We start from the raw sequence: 12,413 nt of genomic DNA, 5'->3' as shown, positions 1-12,413 counted from the left end.
TCAATTACATTGTATGCAAGGTAAAAGGGGGTGCTGTTCATGATGGCGTTGTAAATGATGTACCAAGTTTTGAAGACGCAGTGGGCTAAAACGTTGAATCAATGGGGTTCTAAGAGGATGTGGGCAATATGATCATTTTACCTCAGGACCTGGATGAGACGTGCTGCACCATGTAGGATTCCGTTATTGGGTGCCAGTGTTTAGTCTGGGCGACCATGGAGCAGAACATTACCACAATCTATGTAGATTCAGGAACATGAGGGCTTGAGCAGTGGTTCAGAAGTACCTTTGTGGCATACACTGTATATTTTTCTTAAGAAGAAAGAAAGCTGGCACCAGGCAGTTGTTGTTCTTTGGCACTGTGTTCTTTGATGGTGTGTTTGGTGTCCAGGGTGAATCCAGGTGACCTGGCATTAATTGAAAATTGGTATTCAAAGGTGCCAAAGTTCATATCATTAAGACACTTACTTTGTACTGTTTCTTGTTTGTTATTCTTGGCCTATAACATAGTCTGTCTTGGTTGGATTGAGCTTCAGGTACGTGCTGTACATCCATTTCTAAGGGAGAGGAGACTTCCAGGCAGTGATGTGTTTCATCGCCAGATTAGTGAATATTGATGCTGCTTTCTGTGTGTAGAGAACCAAGTACTTACCATACTCTTCACTGTCAGATCTTAATATCGAAAACAAACATCATCAAAGTAAATAGTTGTGCCTTTTATTGTTAAATGAGTTTTCATCAAGCTTTGGTATGATACACAGAAATATGCATCATTGCAGCAGAGGAGCAAGGTCCCCTCACAGGCGGACCGGGTTAGCCACAATATGAGGGGCGATTTCATCAATACTGAGTGGCAATAGGTTGATCCATAATGTGAGGTGACGAATATACGATCAGAGGTGATGGGCCTCTCTATGAAGTGAGAGGCATACTGATCTGTGATTTTTGGCGGTGGGTAAATCCTTGATGAGAGGGAACTGGGTGATCTGAAAATGAGTTTGCAATGAATTGGTTTAAGAAATGAAATAAATTGTTCCTATACCCTATTCCCATCTTTAAAAAGACCCATGCTCATCATTGATTTGGATTTAGAGTATGGAACATCTGAGTAGTGACAGAAAAGAGTTCTGTATCCTTCGTCTCAGGAGAATCCCAGCCGCAGCCCGTGTAGGGAGTTCCGGTGGGGCAGAAAGGCGGGGCGGGGGAGGGGCAAGGTGTGGGAAGTAAAAAAATGGAAAATGAATAATTGGAGGTAAGTAAACAATTTAATAAATAAAACGGATTTCGTAGTGCGCCCCGCATCGCAAAATAATGCAGCCCGTGCTACGAAATTTGTTTTATTTATTAAATTGTTTACTTACCTCCAATTATCCATATTCCGGTTTTTACACCCCCGCCCTGCCTTTCTGCCCCACCGCAACTCCATCCATGGGCCGTGGCTGGAGAATCTATATTTATGGTTGTTCATTGGAATACTGACTGGTTGTAATCCTGCCACATCTCGTTAGTGATATACTTTGAACTACAAAATATTGGTTCCACTTAAAAAAACTGTTTCAAAACTTTCACAAGAGTGAGGTAATAGTTTCTACATCCAAGCGAATTATAATTAAAGGTAATACTTTAGAGTCTTAATCACAGTTGTGATGTTCTTGTGCAACAGTTTCAAGGTTTGTTCTGTGCACTAGGTGAATATCTGTAATATCTTAGGACGTCAACAAAACCAACCGCACCACAGTCAGTGTTAAGATCCAAGGAACAGACTGTCCCCTGAGTTTTTTAGTTGTGTTCTTTCTGCTGTAGCAGTTTGTCTGTGTCTCCAGATTTCCAATTTGGTTAGCGCAAAATACGGCAACCCAATATTCCCCTAGTTTCTTATTGGATCGAAACTAGATGCCCTAATATGAAAAAGGAATAAGGTAATGTCCATGGAGCGGGATGCAGCACAGAAAAATATATTTGATAACATGAGTCTATGTCTCCTTTTTCTGTCAGAGGTTTGCGAAGAGAGATCAAGTCCAAACATGAACCTTAATGAGATAGATGAGAATGAGGAGATGCTGCAGGAGATGATGGAGCTGACGTCCCAGACCATGCCAGTACTGGATCTGAAGCAACATTACCGAGTCATCAAGGAGCTTGGAAGTGGCTCTTATGGGCATGTCCTGCAGGTCGAGCATCGATCACGAGGTATGGAGGAGTTCAATTCATTAAACTGTGTTCTTTTCACATGCATAGACCATCCCTATGGTTCAAATTTCGAATTAGTTATTAATTAATTTTTCCATAGAATAAGTCTTTTGAATAATCACAGTAAAATATTGCCCACCTTCAAATTTAATTCATATTCATTCATTCCTTTTTTATATAACCTTGATAATTATCTTCTGTAGTTTTACATGAACCTTCCTGATTTACTTTCTGCATTCTCTGCAGGACATATTTGACTTAAATATGAATTGTTTGATGTATGCTGTTTATGCTGTTTCGTTTGTTTAAGATTGCATCAAACATGCCACTTTACCACCACTTAAGGCCATCTTGTTCCAATAACTACATAATTAGGATATATTTTATTAAATATGTCCTCATTATAAGGGTTAGGTAATGTTATATTACGCATATTTGTAGAGCGCACTATCACTGGGAGGGTATCCGGCGTTGAGCAAGTGTGAGCCAAGCCAAGTCTAGGGCCTTTTGGGACTAGTCAAAAAGCTGCGCCTTCAGTTTCTCATTGTATTCAAGAAGGCGAGGAGGAGGATCTTTTGCGCAGTGGCAGCTAGTTGTAGGAGAAGGCTCGACCATTGGATCTATTGTTCTGTATGCGCCGGATGAGTACAAGTAGGAGTCCGGACGTGCTCTGTTGGACACTGGGTGGAGTCCCACTGTGAATGTTCTTCCCGATGATCAGTGAAGGGTGAGGTATTTACTGCACCCAGTCATTCAGTTGGGTGTTTTTTTACTGGATGCAGTAATTTTTCATATTTCCAGTATTCACTTGAGAAATGGGGAATTACATGTTTAATTGTAATTTTTCATATCAGATTTCTGTAGTATTGGACTCCATTGCATATTTTTGGCTGGGAAATGTTTGCAGGTATGCCTTTCAGAAAATCTGCCAGTCCAGGGTGTGGTAATAGACACTTTGCATGGATTTGGAATTTACTCCCAGCTTCTAATCAGAGTGTCTCGGTGTGTTGTTGCTCTTTTAGAGGTGATGCACCCATGGTAATGTTCATAAGAGAAGAACTATGAGTATATAAGGTCCTATTTGTTCGCCCTTCCTCTGCATGGTAGAATGCCCAAGGGCGAAGTGATATGGATCTGAAAATCATTTCCTCCTTGCCTTCTGGGGCCAGCAGTCTTTGAGTGACTCATCAACGGTTAGGACTCTCTTCCCTCCCACCTTAGCTCTCTGGTGGCGTTCTGTTGAAAACCTATTCACATCTCACTGTTTCTGCAGTAAGGATTTGCCAATATCTTTTCAGAAAGAATGATAGAGCAATGCGGAAAGTATGGCAGAAAGAAATCAGACTAGGAAGCTTTAATAGAGTATTGTCCTTAGTCCATGCCCACATAACTCTTTGGGCACAGGGCATGGCCTGCAGCTACTCTCTGTGCTTAGTACCAGTATCAGAGCTCTAAAGCTGACTTTTCATGGTTGTGCTCTCTGGGTACTGGGATCATCTTTGTCCTATGCTTCCCCTTTTCGAAAGTCCTCATTAGTCTTTCCTAACCTTTCAAACCTGTCGCTAAAGCATGACAAAAGTGACACCTTCTTTGGACAGAAGGGCAGGTTACATACCTCTAGGGTGAACCCTGTTCTTCCCTGGGAGTTTTATTCAATATTTGCAATGGCACCTGCCAAACACCAGAAACATGCCTTGAGCTCTGATGTGGCCACCACTACTTCTTCAAAGTCATCCCTTGAACATGTCCTGAAATGCATTGGACTGAGGCAGACATTCGTTGAATGGTAAAATAGATATGCACTTGAATAGAAGAAGGAGAGGATGTGGCCTCATGTCCAGGTTTCAGTCTCGGCATCGGCCAGACATCCTGTGATTCCGGGCAAGTCGTTTAATTGCCCTGTGCCTAAAAAATGAATGTGACCTTTTCTGATGAAAAAGGTGCTCGTGTAAATTGCTCTCATACTTTTGAGTCGAATTCGCGCTATATAAAACTGCAACAAAAAAAAGTACACCGATATGAAAAACTGGAGTGATGAAGTGTCACTAATAAAAGCATAATGTAAATGATGAAATGAACAGACCAGGTAAGAATTACTACTATGACTACATTTGTGGATATGAACTCTGCACTGGTGTTTACCCCAGGGATTCCTCAGATACTCAATAAAGAGTTTGCTTCAAGTCATTCGCTGGAGATATTAATCTAGCTGAATGCAGGAAAATGTTATGTATAAGAACATTTGAATCCAATGCAAGAGGTTTGTTTTTCCACAGGAGACAGGACCTTACGACAAAGCTAAACGTTTTATGAAGCCGTAAAGAGGTTGTATAACAGGCCATATAACGTGGCAAAAGAACAACAGGAAATACCTAGATGAAACTGTCATAAAAAATGCTATTTGAGCAGTAGTCAAATTTACATTTGTGTGGACTCTTCCGGCAACTGGAGTATGGCCAGGTCAATGCTGACTCTCAATGTATGGTAACAAAGTCTTGCCTGCATAGCACCATGATTGACATTGGCTTCTAAAGACTACCCTCCTGTAGGCCAAAGTACCACAAATATTCTCTTGCGTAGGGGGACTAAGAAGGGACAAAATCTGAAGTGTCTGATCCAGAGCACATAACTATGGTGCGAGGGTATCCGACAGACTATTCATCTGTGTGAATAAGTTCTGAATGAGTGAAGAAGATACATTCATTAAATGGATCAGTCAAGGGATTATTTAAGTGTAGCTTGTCAGTGGTTCTGATACGTTTCCCCAGGAAGGCTCCGTAGTCGTTAACAATAAGGCAAGAAAAGGGCACCTTAACTACACAGTAAGGTTTGGTATCTGCCCTGTTTAGGACCTGAGTCTTAAGTGAACTGGTAATATTTTTAAATCTAAAACATGTACACAGTGTTCAGGATGCCATCTAGTACTGGATGGAGTGGTACCTCAAAACTAGCGCTGAGTCAGTACCACAAACGTCAGGGGATGGCATTTAACAAATTGTTGGCTATTGTAATATTTTCCCGGTAGTTGGACATCTTCATATCTAAAGAATGCACTGCATGCGTTGGCACCAGTGGAGAGAAAAAAAGACCTAAGGTTTCAAATTGTGATATCTTGAGAAGTTGCAAGTTAATGGGTCGAATGTTTCTGAGATGAGGGCATCCACTCAGCCAACCGAACACACCCCATGGGTCTATAGGGCTAAGATGAGATCCCCGCTACCACAGTAGCATACGTCTAGGTCCTGTCAGTACCTCAGTATATCCTGCTCCTGGTTTATTCCAAGACAGCTGGACTGCAGGTCGTGGTTTCTGAAGATGTTGCTTTTTAGAACCATTCCCATACAGCTCTCAAGGTCAGAGGACACTCCTATGCAGCCTGGGCAATACAGCCCCTCTACCAAACAGCCCATAGAACTAAGGCCGTCTATGCATACATGTGTCCTCCCAGCTCAGTAATTAAATAACCCGGGCAGTGAACCTGGTTTCCACCAGTGCACTGATGTAGTTAATGTCTCAGGCCTGAATATAGATTATCTCAATCCTGACTAGCGAACAGAGGGTGAATCTCCTCTATAAACGGTGAGGGTTTGGCCCATTGGCTACTTCAACAACATTTTAGCAAGAGAGAATTTTCCTATAATGTATAGAACCCCCCTCTTGTGTGGCATGCATTGTGACATCAAGAGGGCACTATTAAGAAGAAGTTAAGGACCCCAATCTCTGGGGGATGCTAATTATTTCTCAGTGAGAGGTGGACTGACCCTCTCAGTAGGGCCGGTAAAAAGGTCTATGCCCCTGGTAAGGGGACAGTTGCCACCCCCCACTTCAATCTAGCAGATAACTCCTTTCAGCTTGGGTTAAAATAAAAACGTGTTTACAAGTGAACACTTAATGCCAGGTGCACTGGGGGAAAACAGAGGACAAATCAGAAAAGATGAAAAGGCACAGGATGGCAAAGCTGTCCATTTTAATCAGGGCTTTCTAATTTCCCAGCTTGTTGTTTTTAAAACACTGATCGTAAGGCTGAAAGCACTATCACGATATTACCAATGAAAAAGATGTAATTCAGTAAATGTTTCTATAACACATTCATAACATCATATGCTAATTGTTCAGCACCTGCACTTTAGATAATAGCTAAAGGGATCCCATAAATGGTGCTCGGTTTTAATCGTGTATGTAAAGATATATTTTTAGGAAATTTGTAAATATTTTAATTAATCATTTACAATAAACTATGACTGACTGACTATCATTGTCATGCATGCTTACTCTCAATTCATTAAATACATTGCCTGAGATCCACCTCCTACCTAGTAATGTGTTTAAATAAAAGAATTATGAATTAGAAAGGGATACAAAAAAGAGTCAAGTTCAGAGATAACCATTTGAAAGATCTCTACATTTTAAAGGTCCTTCAAATCATGTTATTGGGCGTTAGGCGAATGAGTGTGCGAGGAAATCAAAAATTGAAGTTTGGGGTCTCCGGGCTCACCATTTAAAAAGGCATCTTTTAGTTAAGTTGGTGTTTAAATTGCAGGTCTGCAAATGCCACGTTTAGAAAGTTGGCATTTTCTTGCTTTAACCATTCTGTGCCTCTGACTGTCTGCTGCATACACGACTGGGTTAGAATGACAATTGGGGTATTTGTGCATTCACTCTAAACAGTCACACAAAGGTAGCTCAGGTGTTCTGTGCATTTCCCGATGGCCCATAACCAGGCTGATGGGTCTTCCAGAGCTAGAGTGGTGGGAGGAGTTGACTCTGACACCTGAATAGGGCTGTGATGTCCTCGCACAAAGAAAGCCTCAACCCCCTGTAGTGTGTCTGGAGACAGGGCAAGGAAAGGCAGGGTGTTGTGCACTACAAAGACTGCACTTTGAAGTTTGCCACTTCAAAGACTAAAATGGGTCTAAATACTTGATGTCTGACCCCATATCTGTTGAACAAGTCCGGACTAAAGACTTCTGCCAGAATGAACCCCTGGATAAGTTGTTAAGAGGGACTGCCACTTTGCGGTTTGTTTTGCTGTGGTGGCCTCCCGCTGCTGCGTCTGTCCTGGGAGAGAAAGGACTGGACTTTGCTTTCTGTATCCTACTTCCAAGGTTCTCCGAGGGCTTAGGTTGAATTTGCCTCCTGTTAAGAAGTCTCAGGGCCATCAAAGACTTTACCTGCCAATACCTGGTCTCTTCTGCTGAGTGTCCTGACTTGCCAAGTGGTGCTAAATCCAGTTTCTGGACACTTGGAAGTGAAATTTGGTGATTTCAAGGAGAAAATCACGCATTGACTCCAAGCGTCATTTGGAATCGGCACAGCACCCAAAAACTCGACGCATCGCTGCTGCCTGCACTAGAGCGAGGTTCCTGCTGAACCCTATTACCGCGGCTCACAACGCAGACCCAAGGTTTTCGTCACAGCGCCACTGAAGAACTGCTACTGAGTGATTCTCAAGCACCGCATCATCTGCTTTAATGCTTTGGAATCGACTTAACGTTTCACGCATCATCGACAAATCATTCTGAGAAGCCATTCTCTTCATAGGCTGCCTTAAGAAACAGAAGCAGCGAGTCTGAAAATGGTGCATCGTCTTCCCTGCGACAGCAAGGAACCGACACATCACCTTCACTGCCCAGCAGTAACGAAAGTAATGAACCTATGCCACACCTCCCCTGTAGATGACTAGTAAGGAACCAACGCATCATCTACTACTTTGGCACCTCACTCCCCTACGCCTCTCTTGTTTTTGATTTTTGACACATCAAAGGTACTCTGTCCTGATCAAATGCAAACATTCATTTTTTTAATCTTTGAAAATTCCATTCTTCACTTGTGTGTGTTAGATTTTGGTAGTTTGGGCCATTTTTCTAAACTGGCGTGGAGTCCTTTTGTAGTGTGTTGGTGTGGGTGTATGTGTGTAAATACTTTCCACATTCCCTCTGGCCTAAGCCTGACTATTCTATGCCAAGCTTCGAAGGGGCGAGCAGGAGTACCTTAGCTATGTGACTCCCTTACCCTGAGTGAGTGAAGGTCCCTACTTGGACAGGGTGCATACCATTGCCAACTAGAGACCCCATTTCTAACACCTTTCTACACAAAATCAATCCTGGCCAGAACAAAGGCAAAAGTGTGCCTGCTTTGGGGCAAGGCAGCGCCACATGTGCCCCAGTGCAGGGAGAGAGCTGAACAGCGCAATTTCTGTGAAAATATGGCACAATTCAGCTCTCTCCCTTTTATGCAACACATCACAGCACCTTGCTTTGCTGTGCTGAACTGTGTGAACTGTTAGTAAATCTGGGTGTACCTTTTGGAGTTGGATTGAAATGCGAAAGCTTCTGCAGTCGTACTATCTAGTTTTATCTTAAATTTGCTATTTTTGTTGGAGTGAAAGAGTTCTTCTTTCACTACATGGATGATTCTTTTGCCGAAATGGTAACAAAAAAAGTGAATCTGGATTTCCCCTGTGGTATAAGGGATGAGTTTTGGGTTTGTGAATCCAAAGAGATTTTTGGATCTACTTTTAGCTGGGTTGATTTTGACTTTTAGACAGGAGTCTTTAGTGGAGAAGATCACTTGTTATGTTTTATTTTTACCAGATTTAGGGAAAGTGTGATTCTTTTAAGTCTTCAATTTCTTTCAGTATTATGAATGTTTTTTGAGGATGTAATTTGAGGAGAACCATTTAGAAAATGTGTTTTTCTTTAAGATTTTCTTAGATAGAGGGGCACAAATTATCAATGATGTATTTGAAAATGGATTTAAAGGTCTGAATGAGAAAATAATGCTTTTGGAGGAGTCCAAGTAGTGTTGCAGGAGATAAGAGAGCTTACATCTTCTTTGCGAAGAGTTACTGTATTCTCCAGCCAATGTGCATTCTCTTTTGCTTTAAACAGAAAAAATAGTGGTTTGAGTAGATATGAAAATGGAATCAGGAACTAGTTAGCCAAGTCTAAGTTGATGGCATGAGAAGATTGAATAGAGTCTGCTTGGCATCTCCAGGTCAATAATAGAGACATGGCCACACATGGATTTGAGAATGCTGTGTAAGAATGCTGGCTCTGAGGAATTATATATGTGGATGTTTTGTTCAACCTAATATTAAAGTATCTAAGCAGTTTAGTGTTTAAGGGGTGAAGAGAGCTAGGAGGTCATTACATCAATAAACTCAGTGATAAATGCAGAGTATCTAGAAGGTCAGTGGTAGATGATAGCTCCACACTGAAATGCATTGTGTGATGCTGAGGTTTCAGGATTCTCTGTGTTTTAATAGGGTAGCGCTTGAAGAATTCATAATGAGCAATGGAATTGGTTATTTGAAATTTATGACCTTTAAACTGAACTGTAAGAACCATTTGTCAAGTTGTGCTCAACTTTAACTGCTAAATTGTCTGGGATCCTGACATTGCAAGCATAGCAAATTATTAGGTTGTGAGCATTTGGGACATAGTTCACACACCCTTTATTGATTTAAAAAATCGATTTCTCATAGCTATCCTTGCCCTTTGTCATCACAAGTGTTGACAAAATATTAAAGGAAAAACATATTCACAAAATTGTCTTTATAATACTCCTGAAATCCACAGCCTGACAGTTCTACCATCTTGCAATATCGTTTAACATATATCAAAACATTTAAATGGAACAGTGTTTGACCATCGTGAGTCCATACCAAGTGCAATACTGCACAATACAAATCTTCATTAACATAATAGAAAATAACATCACATAATACATTTCATTTATCTTTTTGGTTAGGCAAGGCCATGGCCCTCAAGCTAATGAATAAGAAGACCACAAGGCGTTCGAATTTCCTTCTTGAGTACTGCATTTCACTCTGCCTCTCTTCTTACCCACGAATCATTGGTACCTTTGGAATTGCCTTTGAGACTGAGAAGTACTTCATCTTCGTGCAGGAGTTGGCATCAGCGGGAGATCTCTTCTCGATTATGAAACCAGGGGTATGTTAAGTCTTCTGGAAATTTCATTTATAAAGGTATTTCCACTCATGAATTGGGTACAATTTTCAAGATGAGTAGTGCTTGGTTGTATAGGCTTCTACTGCTGATTCAGAGTGCCTGTGAATATCCAATTAGGTTATGAGATCAACTTAGAAAGTCATGGTCCAAACTGCCATCCACTTGTGTCTCTCATCTCTTTCAAACTCAATATTTGTAACAGGAATTAGGTGCTGTAGTTGTTTCCAATCCTTCCACCCTAATAAGTTTTAATTGTATCATATAAGTTGCTTGACAAACTAGCTTGTAAATAAGTAACTTATGTGCTACTGAATGCTTCATTTTAGTGGGCTTCTACTGGTCAACATGTACCACAAAAATTCATAGATAGTACCTGAAAAAAGCCTCATTACATTAGTAACACATATATAACACTAAACAGTCTTCCTGTGAATATAAAGAGTTCTAATAAAAAAACTGAGTGTTCACCTACTTCAGAGAATGTGTCTGCACTGGGAAATGTGGTGCGGAACATCCTTAAATGAGTCCCCGAAACATTAATTTCCATAGTTTTTGTTACTTATTGAACATGCTCCAAGTTTATCAAAATTGAGTAGTCCATTATGTTGTCACCATGATCAAAAATAGTATTGATCTATCTGATTTATAAAGTTATTTTGTTTAAAATATGTTTTAATTAAGTACTGTTGAATGCAAGTCAAGTTGTAACTCGGCAAAAAAACAATTTTGAAGCCAGATCACTTTCATACATGGAGTTGCAAATATTAACAAAAGCGAAATGGGAGAAGAAAAAAAAAGGAATAAAATGTTACAAACCAAACTCATTTGTTGGGTCTCACTACTAGGCCTGGGTGGAGTTCACAGAGTTACTGGAAAACTCCGCCAAATTCCACAGAGTTACGCTAGCGGATGGATTGTGGCTCTGCCACCCAGAGATGATACTAAAGGCTGCTGCCTCAGCACGTTTAGTGAAACATATCTCATTAGAAAAGATGGGCCTTTCAGAAGGCATCACCAATATGGCCATGACTACTTTTGCTGAAACCTTTTCGGAGCCGTTTTTTCAGTAAAAATGGATGCATGCCGCGCCAATAAACTACACTATCTGCCTAGAACTTGCATGAAGTGAGCTAGATGCCTACAAAGCTTACCTCTGCGGCTTTCCACAGACTGATAGTGACAGCACAGTGTGGCATTGAATTTGAAAAACACCAACTGCTTCACACACCTCCCCTCCCAGTCTGCATTTCACAGAGCACTTGTTGAAAAATACCTTCACCAACATCGCTTTGCGATTGCAGCAACAAAAATATACAGGGCCAGATTTACAAGCCCCTTGAGCCTCTTTTACGCTGCCGTTGCGTCACTTTTGTGATGCAGCGGCGGCGCAAAAGTTTCACAAAAGATGCGCCATGGTGCGGGGTATTTACAACGTGACTCATCTCCCAGATGCGTCACGTTGTAAAGCCCTGCGCCAGAAGAATGCGTTCCTGCGCAGGGGGGGGGGCGTTCCGGCACAGGAAAGCCTCTTAAAAGTGGCTAAGTGAAATCTACAAGATTTCACTCAGTCACTTTTGGGCCCATGCTGCATCAAAACCCTGCGCCTGTTTCAAGCAGGTGTAAGGATTGACGCAACATTGTGGAGTTAGGGCCCCCCAGAGCATTGCTGGAGCTGCGTCACGCTTGCGACGCAACTCCAGCAATGTGCCACTTTTACGGCACAGATGCGTGACCCATCTGTGCCGTTTTTGCCCCATGGTGCACCGCATTGTAAATGCGGCGCATCCAGGCTAGCGTAGTTGCGGCGCACAATAACTGGCGCATCCCTGCTGATATGCAGGGATGCGCCAGTTATTGTAAATCTGCCCCACAGTATATTTTCTATATATTGATTGACAAATGTAAACTGATGCACACTGCACACACTCCGTACTGTGAGGAACCACCACCCCTGTGCCTCCCCACCCATGTCTACTGTAAGGCAGCCAGGATCTTGCAGAGCCTTGCAGCACATCCAGGGGTACACATGCCTCACCCACAGCTGCTATCTTACTGAGAAAGGCCACCCCGACCCAGGCCACCTCTTGCAAATACTATGTCGAGCAGTGCACCCTACCCTCTGCGCTGTCCACCCCAAACTGAACCACACGGTCACACTGCAAATGGAAAGTAGCAGCCGCCACCCCTCTATAGCCTAGAGACTACTTATGGGGCATCGCGTTCACCTGCAGGTCCTGTCAGTAACCCATG

The 12,413-nt window shown here is 42.0% G+C and overlaps 1 protein-coding gene across 2 annotated transcripts in view; it reads left to right on the top strand.

The window, feature by feature from the left end:
* The window catches only part of LOC144770373 (serine/threonine-protein kinase SBK1-like), a 198,969-nt gene that overhangs the window by 177,285 nt on the left and 9,271 nt on the right, over positions 1 to 12,413 (top strand). For both annotated transcript variants that reach the window (XM_078654844.1, XM_078654843.1), the window contains exons 2-3: positions 1,996 to 2,190; positions 9,943 to 10,145. In XM_078654844.1, the coding sequence (XP_078510970.1) occupies positions 2,025 to 2,190; positions 9,943 to 10,145 (369 nt within the window). In that variant the 5' untranslated portion in view covers positions 1,996 to 2,024. The remainder of the gene's footprint in view (positions 1 to 1,995; positions 2,191 to 9,942; positions 10,146 to 12,413) is intronic.

This window comes from Lissotriton helveticus, chromosome 7 (genome assembly GCF_964261635.1).
Source record: "Lissotriton helveticus chromosome 7, aLisHel1.1, whole genome shotgun sequence".
Taxonomy (NCBI): Eukaryota; Metazoa; Chordata; class Amphibia; order Caudata; family Salamandridae; genus Lissotriton; species Lissotriton helveticus.
The sequence above is the reverse complement of the archived record's forward strand: the minus strand, read 5'-3'. Positions and strand labels throughout refer to the sequence as shown.